At 40.9% G+C, this 17,686-nt stretch overlaps 3 protein-coding genes across 6 annotated transcripts; 1 reads left to right on the top strand and 2 right to left on the bottom strand.

Moving 5' to 3' along the window:
* The first annotated feature begins 1,025 nt into the window (after positions 1 to 1,025).
* On the top strand, positions 1,026 to 8,185 carry ldhbb (lactate dehydrogenase Bb). Of its 2 annotated transcripts, XM_085412605.1 has the most exons (8): positions 1,026 to 3,687; positions 4,136 to 4,272; positions 4,866 to 4,983; positions 5,203 to 5,376; positions 5,477 to 5,650; positions 5,726 to 5,843; positions 6,367 to 6,490; positions 7,537 to 8,185. In XM_085412605.1, exons 1-8 carry the CDS (start codon positions 3,633 to 3,635, stop codon positions 7,702 to 7,704), a joined length of 1,068 nt encoding a protein of 355 aa, XP_085268731.1. In that variant the 5' UTR covers positions 1,026 to 3,632; the 3' UTR covers positions 7,705 to 8,185. The 2 variants fall into 2 exon arrangements, with proteins under 2 accessions (XP_085268731.1, XP_085268730.1); XM_085412604.1 differs by having other exon boundaries at positions 1,026 to 4,272; positions 7,537 to 8,184.
* Positions 8,186 to 8,261: 76 nt separating this feature from the next.
* LOC146665125 (spexin prohormone 1-like) lies at positions 8,262 to 13,260 on the bottom strand. Of its 2 annotated transcripts, XM_085412610.1 has the most exons (5): positions 10,097 to 13,260; positions 9,973 to 10,018; positions 9,826 to 9,885; positions 8,790 to 8,876; positions 8,262 to 8,693 (listed from the first exon to the last, which is right to left on the bottom strand). In XM_085412610.1, exons 1-5 carry the CDS (start codon positions 10,157 to 10,159, stop codon positions 8,635 to 8,637), a joined length of 315 nt encoding a protein of 104 aa, XP_085268736.1. In that variant the 5' UTR covers positions 10,160 to 13,260; the 3' UTR covers positions 8,262 to 8,634. The 2 variants fall into 2 exon arrangements, with proteins under 2 accessions (XP_085268736.1, XP_085268735.1); XM_085412609.1 differs by having other exon boundaries at positions 9,973 to 13,260.
* A 141-nt stretch (positions 13,261 to 13,401) lies between these two features.
* Positions 13,402 to 16,954, bottom strand: golt1bb (golgi transport 1Bb). 2 transcript variants are annotated; one of them, XM_085412607.1, is made up of 6 exons: positions 16,765 to 16,954; positions 16,067 to 16,158; positions 15,582 to 15,760; positions 15,208 to 15,289; positions 13,917 to 13,932; positions 13,402 to 13,824 (listed from the first exon to the last, which is right to left on the bottom strand). In XM_085412607.1, the coding sequence occupies exons 1-6, from the start codon at positions 16,787 to 16,789 to the stop codon at positions 13,817 to 13,819; spliced, it is 402 nt and encodes a 133-aa protein (XP_085268733.1). In that variant the 5' UTR covers positions 16,790 to 16,954; the 3' UTR covers positions 13,402 to 13,816. The 2 variants fall into 2 exon arrangements, with proteins under 2 accessions (XP_085268733.1, XP_085268732.1); XM_085412606.1 differs by having other exon boundaries at positions 13,402 to 13,932; positions 16,765 to 16,949.
* Between the last annotated feature and the right edge of the window lie 732 nt (positions 16,955 to 17,686).

Raw genomic sequence — 17,686 nt, 5'->3', positions numbered from 1 at the left:
AGGTTATAAAGTTTACTCTGCTTTCTGCCTCTTGCATCGACATTTTCGTTTAAGACTTGCAAACAGAAAATTATGAGGAAAATAAAGAATTCAGCGATCACAGGTTACTGGTTTCGTCCATCCCTGCCAGTCCAGTTCATGTGAGTTTCTACGCGTTGAGTTGTAGTGCTCTGTGCTTTTTCTTTTGTCCTGTTTTTATAAGATTTCTGATCCTTCGGTCCTTTATGCAGGGCTGGCTGTTTAGCGTGCACCCACATAGCCCACCTCACAGGCTGCAGGTGTTTCCAAGAGGAGGAAAGTAAATCCTTTTATTTTTTTATTTTTAATTTTTCCTCTCCTCTTTTTTTTTTTTCTCCAAACAGTTACCCTCATTTTATTTTTGTCACAAGTTCCGCCTGGGCAAAATTGTAAAGACGCTCCAGGTTTCTCCGAATGGGGTCGTTTATCCGCTTGGAGTAACAAGCAAGGATGCATTTACTCGAGGGGATGTTGGAAGATTTCTCGGTGGCGGGGATTGTTTCTATTTTGATATTTTTCTAAAGTGGCGTGTTCAACTTTTTATAGCATATTGTAAAGCAATACATGCAAGTAATACTGTATCTTAATCTGAACCTTGCTGAGTTAACTCAAGTGATTTGATCATCAGGCAGCTCTCCCACAACGGACAGAAACGGCAGGGGTTATGTGGGTAAGGATTCTGAATCTGTTTATTTATGATAATGTAGGCAGTGTATCATAAAATAAACTTGGTTGTTGCTAGATTATTTTTTTTTCTTCTGTCTGTGAATCCTTTGAGACCAATAAGTGTTTTATGCATGTTTTGTTTTTCTTTTTTGAACGCCATAGCTTTTCATTTATTGAACATTTGTTGTGATATTAAATAAGAAATCAGATATGGTAGCTTCTGTTGTCATCACTGTAAACTCATGGAGACAATTACAATCTCTGAAGTAAAAATGGTGTTCATTGCTCTCAGAAGCTAGCTTTAATTTGTTTGACAGCGGGCCTCTTCCAGACCAGGCTCCAGGATGGCCCCAGTAACCCTACCCAGGGTAAGGTAACCTGCACCATTGGTCTATAAGTCAAGGTCTTAGTCAGGCCCCTCACCCAGGACCAATTTGCCTTAAGAGACGCTACAAGCAGCAAATTGTCCAGGACAAGATCACTCAGTCACACAGACACCTCCATGACAATAGAGTAGTAGGTCATGGAGTTGAGTTCAGGGGCCTCACTAAGATGCCTACAGAAAGCCTCATAGGTAAGGTGTTTCATGCACGTGGTACTGGGTGAAGACCCAAGACAAGCTGGAGAGATTATGCATCTCAGCTGGTTTAGGTACCTCCCAATATTCCCCCAGAAGATATGTAGGAAGTGGCTGGAGAGAGGGAGGTCCAGGGAACCTCTGCTTGGACTGCTGCCTCCAGGACAGCACGTGCACTGGTGGATTTTTAAAGGCGATGAAAGAATGCGTTTGCACTTTGCTGCATTTCATGCCTTCCCTCATGAACTGCACACAGTGTTTTATGAATCTTTTCTGCATGAGACTGTATCCCCCTGCTGGTTTACTGGTGTGTGTGCTTGTGTTTGACAAAGTGTCCTCATGACACTCAGATCCAGCAGCGTGTAAAAAAGGACTCCGCGTCCAAATGCTCGGTCAGTCCACACCTGCAGCTGAATCACACATCTATTTCTTGGAACAGTTTAAAGAAAAATACAAGCTGAAATAAGTTTGTTTGTTTGTTTGTTTGTTTTTTTTTTAAAGATAATTGAAAGTCAGGAAATAAAGGCAAAATTACCTAATTTATATTAAGTATATTTACATAGTGAGGTAAAAGGCAGGCCCATCAGAGTGCGTGAGTGTTGTACTGACACTAAAACGCAGGGCTTTTTGTTTGTTAATTATTAACTTTGCTAATTCCAACCCAAGACCGGCTAGAAGGACAAACGCCACAAGACCAAATCTGCTGGAGTCACCGGCATGTGGCATTCATTCACCGACTGAATATGTAAAGTAAATGTGACAATAATGTCCGCAACAATAACAGCTCTATTTTTGGTTTATGTTTTTGGAATACGTAGTCATGTTTTGTTATTTTGCATGAAGTGTCAGTGAATGATGTACCAGCTGACTGTGGTGGCCGATGGAGTGCCAAATTGAGTCTTTGCAGGGGACGGAGAGGCTTAGCCCATTAAATCCGGCAGGCTGACAGCACAACAGGAAGAAGAGTAGCCACACCGTACAGCACAACAGAGGAGAGTCTCACTGTAGCCCAAGGAGTTATACCTGGACGCTCAACAAAACAGGTGAACTGCGGTATTTCCGTGTTGTGTAGATAGTATAATTTTATCTTTCTGTTGTTGAAATATGTGTAGCAGTTTGTGACACCTGAATGCCTTTGGCTTTGTTTTGCTTGCATCAGTCCTCTCTTCATTCTCACTTTAGGGTGGTCCATTTCAGTGTGTGCAGAACTGTGAGTCACATTTAAGTTTACATATACGTAGGGTCTGCTTGTGTTTACAGTGGCAGTCAGAGTATTTTTTTTTTTTTAAGGGATTTGTTTTCACAACCACAAATGAAAAGTTTATGTATAAGCAGGGCAATTAGCTAGAAGTTAAAATTCTGCATTACATTAATTTTATAGCTGAGTTTGGGGCTTTAGGCTTTCCTGTTGCTTTGTTTTGTCATCATGTATTCATTATATCTCATCCTCCCCCGCAGTGGCTGTTTAGGTTCAAGTTCAAGGCAGATGTAACTTTTTTCAGACGTCGCAGCCGACTACCTCACTGTGTTGGAGTACCAACCATGCTTCTACTGCAGTTGACTGAGAGTTATGAAAACTGCTGTCACCCTCCCTCCCTCCTTCCCTCCCCAATGACCTTGGATGCTAAGCCATCTCATTAACCGCTCACATTTACATGACTGGAGTGCATGGTGCTGTCAGCTGGTAATCCAGCTTCGGTCTTGGATAATGAATGGATCGTTTCAGCATTGCACTTTCAATAGCAGCATATTCAGCATTCATGCCTGCTATTAGAGACGCACAGGGATGTTAATGTCTGTCTCTTCAAGCATAAGTGCCCCTTGCTTTACATTATTTGCAATTTGCAGTGCATGGTTTTAATCTAATTATTTCTAAACGTATCTGATGGTTGTTTAACAACAGCATCATTTCAGATTCATTACAGGCCAGTGTTTTAAACTGTGCTTAGAGAGACATAAAGCAGGTCCCTTCATTCATTTAGAATAAATTATCAAGCCTTTTAAATAGAAATCAGCTGTTCTTTTGAGACCTCCCATTAGAGGTGAGGTGTAGCAGATGGAAGCAGCGTTAAGGGATTACAGTAACTCCTTTAACAGTCTGCAGTCAGTCAATCAAGTTTGGCATCCGATTATACTGCTACGTCCTCCTCGTTTGGGAAGGAGGGAGGGAGGTGAGGAGCGGAGCTCTGTGCAGCTGACAGCTCCTCCATCTAACCCTGAGTCACATGAGCTCTGTGGGACTGCTGCAGCTGAGCGGATACTTGCCTGGACCGACTGCATTGCAAAAACTGTGACTCAGGGAGGTGTTGTGGATGCAGGAGGGGGGACAGAGCTCTGTAGGAACACGACTTAGTCATCCATCCAGGTGGCCATGCTGATTACATGGTGGTATTTATACCTTGCAGCTCGGAGCTTCATCGGACAATGCAAGTATTGCTGGTGTTTTTGTGTCTGGCCATATGTCATTTCAAGGTGAACTCTCTGCAAATAGAGAACGCGTGAGACAGGACCTAATACGTTTCTGTCTGAGAGCAGATCGCCTTCTTCATACCTGCTAGAAAGGGAAATAATGCACTCTCTAGTTGTCCTTGAAGCCTTTTCTTTTTCCTGCCCTCCTTCCTTTGCCTTCAGTTCCATTTCAAAAAAGAGAAAACTGCTGTAAATGATCGAAGTGTCTGAGAAGTGGTTTTCTTCTATGCCACTGTATGTCAGGCTTGCGTTAGAAATCCCTCTGCACTCTGACTTATTTATGAGTTGTGTGCATGCGAGGCTGCACGCAGGACCATTGGCTACTGTCGTGTCTGTGTAAAATGCTTTGCTGCTTCACCTGACCCTAAACGCTCATCCCTTTCTTCTTTCATTTACACTTCTCAGCACTGAAAATGGCTTCAGTCCTGCAGAAACTGATCACACCGCTGTTCAGTGGTCCACCTGAGCCTCCGAGGAATAAAGTTACAGTGGTGGGTGTGGGCCAGGTTGGCATGGCCTGCGCTCTCAGCATCCTACTCAGGGTAAGAGTCTCACTGGTTCTGCCTCTCAGATTACCACGCTGCCTGCTGGGGTCACGAGATGGGATCATACTCAGGCTCTTCCAAGATTGCCACGAGATTACTGATCTCTTGGTGTCTGATCTGACCGTTATCCCTTTACTGCACTTGTTAACAAGGAAACATGTATTTGTAATCAAAAAGGAAGAATTACAGTGGAGTTCTCCTAAAGCTGTTCAGGTTTTATTTTCATTCACTTAAATTAGATAACCCGTTTCACCGTTGGACTGAATCATACATCATAAAACAATTATTTAAGCCATTAGGCTTAAAACAGACTCACTTGAAGCTCTCTATTATGTTCTTTTTTTCAACTAATAATAATAATAATAATAATAATAATAATGGATACTTTATTGATCCCCATGGGGAAATTACTTGTTTTTCTCTGCATTTGACCCATTCACTCAGTGAAGCAGTGGGCAGCCCACTAAGCAGGCGCCCGGGGAGCAGTGTGTAGGGACGGTACCTTGCTCAGGGGTACCTCAGGGTAGCCGTTCTAATGGCAACAAGCAAACTGTACTATGGATCGGTTTGACCTTGTCTGATATGTGCAGGAGCTGGCTGATGAGCTGGCGCTGGTGGATGTGGTGGAGGATAAGCTGAAAGGAGAGATGATGGACCTGCAGCATGGCAGCCTCTTCCTCAAAACCCCCAAAATAGTTGCAGATAAAGGCGAGTTCATATCGCAGACAAACACACATACACACACACATGCAAACACACAGGAGCTCAATCTCATAAAGCAGCCTTAGTTTTAATTAAACCTCTTTAAAAAGTATTTACAGGGTGCAGCTCACTATGGAGCTGTTTAAATTTAATTTCCCACCTTTGCAAAGGTTTGAAGGAGAATGTGAACCCAAACTGATCTGTTTTTTAAAATTTGTATTTCAGACTATTCGGTTACAGCTAACTCCCGCATCGTCGTGGTGACCGCTGGAGTCCGTCAGCAGGAGGGGGAGAGCAGGCTGAACCTCGTTCAGAGAAACGTCAACATCTTTAAGCACATCGTCCCCCAGATTGTCAGATACAGCCCTGACTGCGTCATCATTGTTGTTTCCAATCCAGGTTCAGCCAACCACATAGCTCTTCTTTATTTACGTCCTCAGACATGAAATCTTGCAGTATTCACCTTTTAACACTATAAATCTCTCCCTCTCTCTGACAGTCGATATACTGACTTATGTGACCTGGAAACTGAGCGGGCTTCCAAAGCACCGTGTCATCGGCAGCGGCACCAACTTGGACTCGGCACGCTTCCGTTTCCTGATGGCTGACAAACTGGGAATCCACCCGAGCAGCTTCAACGGATGGATCCTGGGAGAGCATGGAGACACAAGTGGTGAGGATGCTGTAGGCAATAACTGTGTATGGTGTGTACGTGCATGAAGGTTGATGGTTTCCAGATGTGTTACAGTGCCTGTGTGGAGTGGAACAAACGTGGCTGGAGTCAGCCTGCAGACGTTAAACCCTGATATCGGCACTGACAGCGACGACGAGAACTGGAAAGAGACTCACAAGAAGGTGGTGGACAGGTAGGCTGGAGGTCGCTTAAATCTAGTTTATGGATACAATATTTTAAAGTATGATCTTTTTAAACTCACCTGCTAGTGGTGAGCCGATATCTCTGTTCACTGATGGGCAAGTTGATAACACAGTCACAGTCAATGCTGGACATGTGCACTGTCAGCAAAGAGCTGCACCTTATTGGTCGGAAACCCTGACATGGGTCAGATTTCAAACTAAGGCCAACATGGAAGCTCATCTGCAAACTTTCTCTTCAATTCTGAAATTCTTCAGGCTAAAAGTCTCTCTTTCTTTCATGCTGGATCAACATCAGCGAGTTTAAAATATTGTGTAGATGAGTGTAGATCTCATCTTTACCGAGTCAACACCACGTCACAATACAATGGCTGACCGTTTAGACACGACACAGACGTATCACCTATCGCTACCTTAGCTGTTACCTGTCACTGTCTTAATCAATCTCGGTGAATTTTCATGATTTTAGACACTTTAGACATGTTTTTGTTTGTTTGTTTGTTTTACATCTCTTAGTGCCTATGAGGTGATCAAACTGAAAGGCTACACCAACTGGGCCATCGGTCTCAGCGTAGCCGACCTGACAGAGAGTCTCATAAGGAACATGAACAGGATTCATCCCGTCTCCACCATGGTGGAGGTAACAGACGCTCATGTTCATGTACTCGTTAAAGAATTTCCCAGTATTCTTTAAAATATAACTTTAACTAGAATTTTGAATCCAAAATGTATAAAGTGTGAGTGTAATTACCAGTTGTGTTAAATAAAGCTCTTTTTTTCCCAAGCCACTTTTCTGATAGTAAGAGTGAAACACTAAGCCAAAAAAGAATCATCAGATGTAATCATCTGTTTGGATAATCATTATATATTCCAAAAGGCAAGTTTCAAGGAAAAACGCAGAACATTTGCAGGTTCAGTCGACACGTTCTCTAGAGTTGAAGCCCGGCAACCTCAGTCACCAGAGCAAGGGTGGGGAACTCCAGGCCTCAAGGGCCTGTGTCCTGCAGGTTTTAGATATCACCCTGGGTCAACACACATGAATCAAATGATAAGTTCATTACTAGGCCTCATTACCGGACATGTTGAGGAGGTAATTTAACCATTTAAATCAGCTGTGTTGGATCACGGACACGTCTAAAACATGCAGGACACCGGTCCTTGAGGCCCAGAGTTCCCCACCCCTGGGCTAGAGCATAAGACTGTTGATCTCAGGGTCGTGGGCTCAAGCTCCACGTTGGGTGTTCAGATTTCAACTCCACCCCCTTTGAGCTTGTGCGAGTACATATGTAATATATTTCATGATGTGTAGATGCACTAGATCAGCGGTGTCGAACTGCAGGCCTCGAGGGCTGGTGTCCTGCAGGTTTTAGATGGGTCCTTGAGCCAACACAGCTGATTTAAATGCCAAATGACCTACTCAACATGTCTTGAAGTTCTCCAGAGACCTGGTAATGAACTAATCATGTGATTCAGGTGTGTTGACCCAGGGTGATATCTAAAACCTGCAGGACACCAGCCCTCGAGGCCTGGAGTTCGACACCCCTGTTCTATACACAGTAATGTCATATTTTAATATTTAAAAAACAATTGCTTTCCCTATAGTTCCCCTCTTTAGACCTCTATAGCAAGTCTTTGTTATGACGCTAAGCCCTTCCACATAAAGACAGTGTGCTTTGTCATTAACAGGGCATGTACGGGATCAGTGACGAGGTCTATCTGAGTCTGCCCTGCGTGCTGAACAGCGGGGGTGTGGCTAGCGTGATCAACATGACCCTGACAGATGAAGAGGTGGCCCAGCTGCAGGCCAGCGCTAACACACTCTGGGACATCCAGAAGGACTTGCAGGATGTCTAACCTGCCCGCAGGGGGAGCTAATAGCTACACCTTCCTGACTACTCATGACCTTCAGCATCACTCCACGGTCACACCAGAAAGCTTTGCCCCTCTGCACCTTCAGCCTACTGCACTATGTAGATTCCCAGATTTTTGGAGGGGTTTCATCCAGCCAGATTTAGCCGTAGGGGTCAGTTTGTGCACTTCTGCTCGCTGGAGACCAAAAGGTGACCCCAATAATGAGTGAGATGCTCTGACTCATTTGTCCTTTGCTGTGTTGCACTGTGGGACCATGTGTCATGTTGCTTTGGCAACTAATAAAAGAAGCAGGGACTAAAGCAATAAGTGCAGTGTTTCAGTTCTTCAGTGTTGGCTATTTATGTAGCGTGATAGAAATCTGTGAACATGGGCTTTCTCTTTTGCTGAAAGTGAAGAGCAGAGTGTTACATGTGGCCTATGATCTAACAACATGGTTCAATAAAATAAATCCTAAAACCCTGCTGGAAGCTCATGGTGATTTTACTGGAATGTATTAGTCGATGAACTCTGTCTGATCCCGATCGTCTACCTCCGACACGGCTCTCTCAGTGACCGCTGTGAAGACGGCGCGATGATGAGTGACTGATAGTTTGTCATCCTGGTGTTAATCACTTCATGGTGTGAATGAGTGACTGGCGTAATTGTTTTAATAAGTTGACAAGGATGAGTGTAAATGGAAATCCATCCATGCGTCACACCACCAAACTGCACATGATGACAGTCAAATGAAGAGAGAAACTCACGCATAAATCAGACTCTAACATCTTGCAGACGGACATTTTCATTTATTTTGCGCATTTTATTATAAGTTAAGTCAAATTTGCGACACGCAGACAAACATCAACAATAACAATAAAATGTAACAAGCAACATAAGAAACAGAAAAACATAGAACTGGGCTCTGATGAATGTTCACAAGTGGGTTCTATTCACCTCCTGATAGTCCAGGTGATTATCTGGATTGCCTGCATCTGAGGATTAAAAAAAAGAGCCATAAATAATCTTAAAGCAGTTCAGGAGGATCTGGTAAGTCAGGGTGTTGGTGGTGATGAATTCCAAGGTTTTACCTTCTTCTACAGCTCGCTGTAGGAGTTCCAGTAAAATGGATAAAAGCAAAGAAGAGCCTCGGCCATCGCTGTTCTGCTTGTGAGTCCCTGCAGAGAATCGGAGCAGAAATGGCAGTATTTGGAAAAGAAACAAAAAACTGTGCAACCAACAAAATACAAATATAGCTGTGTGAAGAGGAGACTAAGATTTCCTCTTTTTTATCTTCCGTATGAAACCCTCGGAAATAAACACCCAGGATCAGGCTGATGAAATCACATATGTGGCACTTCACCCTCTTAACGCCTCGTGTATCATATTTGACACATACAGTTTTTGAGACTTCTACATCATCAGTGGGGATTGTCTAAAATCTAAATAAATTCCACAATACACTTTGTTTTTTTTTTTTAATTAATTTTCTGGTAATTATTTCATTGTTCAGGCTTTAAAGGGTTAAAACAAGGAACACAAAATTAATAAGTAAACATAACAAAATGTAATATTTATTATGATTTCTAACTCTGGTAATAAGCCATCACTTCAAACATGATAGCAAAATAATTTATTCATGGAGTTTTTACTCTGATGGAAATAAAATACCTGCAAACTAAAAAATTTAACAAACTCTTAAAACTGCCTAGGATTAAAAAGCAGAAGAAGAAGAAGAAGCTCTCATTAATGACTGATTTCTGAAACAGTAAATGTTTCAGAAAATGTAACCAGTTCAAAATCACAATATCAGCCTTATTTCTAGAGTACATTTAAAACAAACAAGCTCGACCATAGTGCTTTACAAGTTAGTGTAAAACAAACAAGATCAATAAAATGAATAAAATCAAGTAAATCATTAAAAAACTAACAAATACAATAAATGTGAGTAAAAACAAACTAAAACAAAAAGTTACCACAATATTAAGTACAAACTTATTCCAAAGGATGATTTCTTACAAATGAATACAGGCTCCTAAGAGCCAAATACAATACTAGTCAGCTTACACAGAATATTTACTTGTTTATCTGATTACACTACTCGAGCTGCATCATGTATTCACACACCTGAGTGAAAAGTGCTTTCTTCCTCTCTTCTGGCACGCTCCAAAAATGAGCGGCGTCCCTCTGTAAAAGATCAGCACACTATATTGTTTCGATCTGATAGACATCTAAAATCTGGGTGACTGTTTGCTGCCGTCAGTGCGTTCTTACGTGCTCCTTTCAGGTATAGGATCGCCTGAGAAGTCCAGTTTCTCCTCTGAAAAGGGAAAAGAAAATTCTGTTCCAGCTCAGGCTGATCAGGGTTAAACATGACAAAAGAAAAATACCGACTAACCTGTGGAGCAGTCCAACACTGAGAAACCAGCGACAGCAAAAGCAGCGTGACTAGTAGAGACATTGTTGAACTCTGCAACAGAACAAGAGGGGGAAAAATGTTTTTCTGAGAAGTATACGTTTAATTACAGTCATCCAGCACACATCTATTTCTCTGTGTTTAGATGTAAACTCACTGTAAACAAATTTTAAAGCACCTCATCGGCATCTAGATGCCAGTAATTTACAGTAAAATGTTTGCAGTAACTTTACAGTAAATTACATTTTCTGTCATTTTTATTACAGTAAATGTACTTTAAATTAAATTACAGCCACTACCTTCAAGTAAATTTACAGTTGGACACCAGTAAGTTGCGGTTTGTGTACATTATACAGTTAAAATGTATTTATAATAACAGTATTTGTAGCATATTTTCATTAATAGTGTTTTATTTTACTTCAATTTATAGCATTCTGACTTTGTTACATGTTACTAATGTAAACACACTATAATAAATCTCTGTAAGCAGGTTTAAGAAATTGCCCGTGTATTTTTAGCAAGTAAACTTCTCCTGTACACACAATTGTGAGCTGTTGTATTGTACTAACACCTCACTATACTAACTACTACTGAATGACAATAGTTACATGTTTTCTGTCTGTGCTTTATTAGCTTTATGATTTATTATGCTGTATTGTGTTATAAACAAATTTTATTTTGCTCATAAATAGTAAAAGGTAGACTTAGAAAGTAAAAGTTTAATTTACTTAATTTTTTCACATTTAAGAAAATTAAAATATTATATATAACTAAGAAGAGGGATATCTTACCTTTTACTTTAAGCGTTGTGCTCTCCTGCAGGTTGCAGCTGGTTTAAATGTTTAATGTTTCCCTGTCAGTGCAGTCACATCGTTTGTAAGAAAAAAAACAACTGATGACGCTGACAGGTGTCTTAATCACTTCACACCTACTTCTTCAGCTGACGGTGCTGTTAAAGATGTCGCTGCACATTAATCGCAGACGCATGAGAGACACTCAAACTTTTAAGTCTTGCAAGCAGCAGAGTATTTTCACAGGGTCACTGCAGGACGACAACGCCGGTGAGATTTTATGAATGAAGTTGATGCGGTGAGCAGTGATGAGGTGGCAGGTGCAGATGCCAGAATAAGACAATTCTAGTCCTTCAAGGGCCCTGTGTAATCTGCAAATCTATTTTATTGGCTACAACTGATTTGTCCATGACTTCAGTAGGTCTTCTCCCAAATTGCGGTCATCATTGTGAGGAGCACTACTTGCTCATAGGGGGCGGAGTCATATGATTGTTCAAGTGTCTTGGTAATATTGCAGGGTCTTTGTCTCTTTAATATAAAGCCTTGGGGCAACTGTTGTTTTGAACTGCAGCTATGTAATAAAACTAAAGTGAATGGTGGTCTTTGCTAAAATAAGACCAGCACTGTATTAATGTGAACTATGGATGAACTTAAGTCTTGCCGTGGCTTAAGTGCATTGGTCCTTCAGCCAGGTGAGCTAAAAATATACACATACTAATACATTTTAACCTCTCAAACATTTTCTAAGAGACATTTAGGCCTTTACTATCACAACATGGCAATTAATGTGTTTATTTCAAAGGCAAATATAAGTGTAGTTAAATTAAATGTGTTTGTTCTACCAAGGGCTCTAGCAAAAATATTTAAGTAACCCATCATTAGTTTTTCTTCCACTTTTATTATGAATGCAGTGCATTTGCTTGAAGATGATGGATTTGTATCAAAGTTTGAGAATGTGGGTTCGACATGAGGAGCAGAAGCCTGGATCAGCTGAAAGCATGAAGGACATTGGATGACATGAGGACCTTGAATTTATTTGTTATTTTTGTTTCAACTGTTTTAGAAATTTCACACATACATAAATCTCTGTGTTTATGACCTGTACACACTGTGTATAAACAGTTAATTCGTTTTGAATTATAAATCTAATCTCTGATATGTGAATGCTTAAAGGGAACGTATTATCATTTCACAGTGGTTGACGTTGTCATATAAAGCTGGCTTAAGACTCATCAGAGTAAACACCAGTTTGATGACCAACCTTTCCATCAGAAGTTGACCGTACAGCACCCTCAACCAGTGAGTGACCACTTTGAATCACAAAGTGACCGCACAGGTCGCCTGTTGGGAGGCAACCTGCGGGCCACTCGGACTAACTGCAATCAGTCTCATGCAGATTGGTGAATATTTACAATGCCGACCAATTAAAAACGCAGAGTGCCAACACACTGCAATCTAAACAAGTCAGTCTGTGCCAATCAGCGCAACTCATCTGCAACACGCCTCTCTGTAACAGGACTCAACTGGTTTCCAGCTGCTTATATAGTTAAATCCCTGTCCTGTAACAACACCGTCACTGTTTTTGGATGAATTTGTTTCAAATCAATGAGTTTTCAGCTGGACTCTGAATCTAAATGGTTTAGACTTCTGTTTATATACATGGCAACAAATTTGGAAATTTATGCTAGTAAATCTTATATATATTATTGAGTATAACCACCGTATTATCACAAACAGATTGCATGTGGATGCCAACTTGAGCACATTCAATCGTACACTGATAGCAGACTGAATCCATTTAATGCTGTTGTATTGCCACCTTTGAATCCAGCAACTGACTACAAGTGGTTGCAGACTTGGTCCCTGCCTCTGAAGCAACCAAGACAATGAGATTAGTTTACTACACACGATCATACAGTCTCCAACCGCCTTCTTCCTTCTTCTAAATATGTCCCTGCTGCAACAACCTGAATAAAATTAGTAGGTCATTAGCAAGACTTGACCACATGCTCAGGTGGCAACACCTAACCATACTGAAGTTTAAATAAATGTAAGTAAATATAAGTTTTTGGAAGAAAAAAAAACTACTTTTAAAAGTACTTTTATTGTACCATGTTAATTTAGTCATGAGCTGCTGTAACATGAATCAAATGGATGAATTGCCACCTCAGCATCAGTCAAGTTCTATAAAGTCTAATGACCTACTGATTTTATTCAGGTGTGCTGCAGAGGGACACATGGAAAGGTTTCAGGACACCGGCCATCGAGGACTGAAGTTGAACACCTGTGCATTAAAGGGTAAAACAGCTTGTTTCAGAGGACATGTGCATTAGAGGAGCTTCACCAAGGCCCAGTATGGGTGAACCATGTAAAGCTCTTCTAGTAGAGTCCCTGAATAGAAGATGGAGCTGGGCTTCTTTTAGCAAATCATACTGTTATTACCCAAAACGCAGGTAAGATCTGGGACATCTAAATTACTTACGCTACAAAACAAAATTTATAAAATGCACACTTTATTTCAAGCGCTTAGAAAAGTTACAGTTAAACATCTCCATCCAGGACAATATAAACTGTTTTTACATTTCTGCCACATTTAGCTCAACTGCACATTTTTTTAAAGTATAAAATTCCACTAACTCTTCATGGAGGGAAAAAAAAGGCCCTCAGTGTCTGTTCAGGCACACAGATGCTGTCACTGTCCTCCGAGTTAATCCAGTGGTCCCAGATTATCAGTCCATAAATATCAGAGTGGAATGACATAAAAGAGAAACTGCTTTCAGCCTTAAAAAAAGATCTCTTGGTAATGTTTTCCAGTGGCAGTCAGAAACAGTTTCCCTCTAATAGAATTAAATGTACAGTCAGTCAGACATCCACAGATGCGTGTGTCTTTTGTGCAGAGTAATGTTTGGATTCACAGCTCTGGAATGGCAATGGTCAAAATATACAGTCACCATGAGGCGGTAAGAAACGCTGAAACTGTCCTCTTTGTTATACCATCGTGTTGCTCTCACCAATTTTGTCCACCAGCTGAAATAAAACATGAAAAAGGGCAGAATTATTTACGAGTTGTTATGCGAAGGATGATTTAAAATAACATGTATGAAGCAGAACATGCAAGGATGATGATGTTGATAATGCAGTGAGGTTTTTATATTGGTAAACAGCTGTAAAATATTAGCAACCACGGCAGAATTAACTGATCCTGGACGCTGACGGTTTCCAAGAAGCTACAAAAGGCTTCAAAGACACGAGACTGAGCGGGGAATCCCATGAGGTCGTGCTCAGGACAACAGGGACCCTGTTATTAGACTAGATGAGAGAAAGACCAGAGCCCTCTCATCTAAAAAACCTTCCTCAGCTTTTGGAGCCATTTCACTCTAAAAATCTTTAAAGCCCACATAGATCAACAAAGTAATATCAGCTTCTTTAAAAACTTTCAGCTGCTTTTTGCCGTAAATGCCATTTGTATCATCTAATGGAAAAAGTTCATGTTTAGCTTAGAGAACTAATCCCCAAATATTTTGATAATCAATTCTTTGCACTTAACATTATTCAAATACGAATAAAGAAAACAAATCCCTGGTTCCAGCTTCTCAAATGCAAGATTTTAAATGGTGTATTTTAGTCATATATGGTGGTAAACTGAATTTTGTTTAGCACAAATAAAACAAGATAGTTTAGTATTCGTATAATTATACTTGCATGACTTTTTAGACAACGGGCTGCAAATACCAGATTTTTCCATGTCTGCCAAAGACTGTATTTAAAAGATGGAGGAGGCCACCGTGACACCCTTTGATTAGCAAAATTCTGCTTCCAGGCCTTGAGCTTAAATAGATGCAAGGTGCGGATCAGACCATGAGTCTGAGTGACTCGGCCACAATGTAGGTGGCGTACCCTGCTATTTCAACTACAGCTGGAATCTCATGTACACAGTGGACATCATGTTGTATTTAATGAAACCTGAAAGTAGCAACTGAGACCATAACCTAAGCAGGAGAGCCAGAAGCCATTTTCTCATGCACTTCTATAGAATCTGACTTCTTACTGCAACCAGAGAGGCTTGCATAAAAGAAAACTGCAGGTGCACTCAGAGAGCACCTTCTCCACCATGACCAACTTTTATTATTACTGCATCAAAGATTAGTGGAATCTTCCTCTCCACAAAGTTTCATCAAATTCAGACAGTGTTTATTTACTGTTAGTCCTGCAGACAAATGTCATTGAAAGCCTTATAAAGCTAAACAATATTTGTGATTAGTGACCCTTATTAAGGTTAAAGTGCCTGAGAGTGACACTTACCGCACTGATCCCCGGTAAGCTGAGCAAAGATCCGAGCACAGGCACTCGTCTGATGAATCCGACTGCCACCGGGAAGAATCCCCTGTTAACGAGTGCAAGAATAAAGTGAGACTTGGAAATTGTTTTGGACATGTGCAGAGGAGAGATAGTGGACAGTGTTGAATATGGAGGTGCCAGGCAGGAGGAAAGAGGGAAGACGGCAGAAGAGGTTCATGGATATAGTGAAGGAGGACATGCAGAGGGATTGAGGTGACAAAGGACGTTAGGTATAGGGAGAGATTCGGGTAGATGATCCACCGTGGCAACCCCTAATAGGGAGCAGCCAAACGAGGAAGAAGAGGAAAAGGAGTTCAGCCCTTTCTGACTGAGCTGACCTGAATAAGAGGAAGAAACCGTAGATCTCCAGAACAACCCCAACAATCGGCCAGCCAAGCAGAACCACCAACACTCCTCCCAGGAAGAAGCTGGTGGCTTTTAGTTTGTGCCTCTGGAAGAAAAACCTGAAGGTACGCTCGAGGCCGATGACGAACGACAGTCCGGAGACAAATAGAATCTGCACAGGAAACAACATGTCACGGGTCCAAGATCTTTTAGGTTATATAGGATAGACTTTCACACTGTGTTATAATTACTAGGTAGGTTCTGTGCTCACAGCAATTTTTAATCTAATAATTTACCCGATATAAACATTCATTTTTAACATCTGTTTCCTTTTTACTGCCCTGCTCTAGAGCAGCAAAGAAAAGATCAACTTCCACTCACATCAGCAAATGTGATCATATGGACCAACAGCCAAATGGCAATCAACAATACAGGTACTACTCTGATATATCAATGAACCCAAAAACCATCAACTCACATTTCCAATGGCAAGGAGAGCTTTATCAAAAAACAGCATCATCCCAAAGAAGAGGAAAAACACACCAAACCCCGTCAGTCCCATCCCAATCTCTGCAGACATCAAGAAAAAGAAAGAAGTTATTAATAAGTCGCATGATCTACTTTGGTTTACATGGATTTCAATTTTATTAAAGAAATGCAGAATGACTATTCATTAAGGGGGGTATTCATATTCATTTCCAGCTTCACATTTTATTACAAGGCAGCTTTGCATGATCCAGTCCAAAATAAGCCTTGTTTTTCTTACAGTGGGACTCTGGATTAGCCAGCTTTAAGCAAGCTTTCTTATTATTGGCTGCCCTTTGCAGACAGAAGGTTTGAACAGCAGGTAGGTGGGACTTCTGTGCTGACATCACACAGCCAAGTGTAAAAAAACAACAACAAAAAACCAAGCAGTTAAATGACTCGTGCACATACGCTAACCTCGTTGGTTTACACTTCGGCCGTGCTCGATATACGTTTTTTTTTTTTAAAACAAGAAACAAGTGAAAAAGAAAAAAAAAACAGTTCCCCTTTACAGCTACTTCACGTGGTGACGTAGCGTTGCTCTCAGCCAATCGTGTTTGAGCTGCTGGCCTCGTACATTCAGCTAAACCCGGTTTCGCACAGAAACACTAGAAAGACAAAGAACAGCATAGAAACAGAAGCGGCTCTTACTTTGTGAATCCGTGAGCGAAATCATTTTGGTATCCGCTGAAGACTCTGTCCAATCACCAAGAGGTCGCAACGACTCAAACTGGCAGCTTTACGAAAGCAGCGTAGCCAAAGTGTTGATGCTACAAGCGGCAGTAGCAGCAGTGGAGGCAAAGGTAGCGGTTCATTACGCAACCACGTCAGCCGGAGCCACGTATACGCGCACGCCAGCAAAGATCGTCTATGATGACACTCACTGATCCAACACACTCTGCCAATTTTGCTGTCTGTGTGTGCACGTTTAGAAAAAAAGTACTTGTTATCCTTTGGTCTTATTAATTTGATTTATTTGGCTGTTGTAATCATTTAACTGTAAGACATCTGTAGTCCAAAAATATATAAGGTGTCATATCAGATAATTATTAGATGTTTCAAATTGTAAATGTTATTGATATTGGATCGATGCTAGCGCGAAATAATCAGTACTTTATTTTTATCCCTCAAGTTTAGTATGTAGATCATTGAATTGTGTTATATATATTTTTTTTAATTAAAACATTTGGAAAAAGAAAAATGTCTGAACCTTTTTTGGCTTGACTGTCATATCTATTTTATCTATAGTCTATAACATATTTAAAAACAAAGTCCGTCAGAGACAGGCATATTTACATTCCAGCTCTCCAAAAAGGTCATTGTTAAAATCCATGAAACGCTGATTGTGTTGACTTTTTATTATGGAAAGTAAAACCACAGTGATTTAAATCTTTTCAAAATTTGCAAATGGATGATGATTCATGTCATAAATCCCAGCACCCTGCTCTTCCCTATATAAGCTCCCTTCATAGATTAAAAGTAATAGTATCAGTAATAATCTTCCTGTATTTACTTGGTATCAAATCGATACCAAAATTTGCACGATCATAGTTCATAGTGAGCAGCTCCCCTG

The sequence above is a fragment of the Rhamphochromis longiceps genome, linkage group LG7 (genome assembly GCF_057381845.1).
Source record: "Rhamphochromis longiceps isolate RC_006_pf linkage group LG7, R_longiceps_female_GT1.1, whole genome shotgun sequence".
In the NCBI taxonomy this organism is placed as follows: Eukaryota; Metazoa; Chordata; class Actinopteri; order Cichliformes; family Cichlidae; genus Rhamphochromis; species Rhamphochromis longiceps.
The sequence above is the reverse complement of the archived record's forward strand: the minus strand, read 5'-3'. Positions and strand labels throughout refer to the sequence as shown.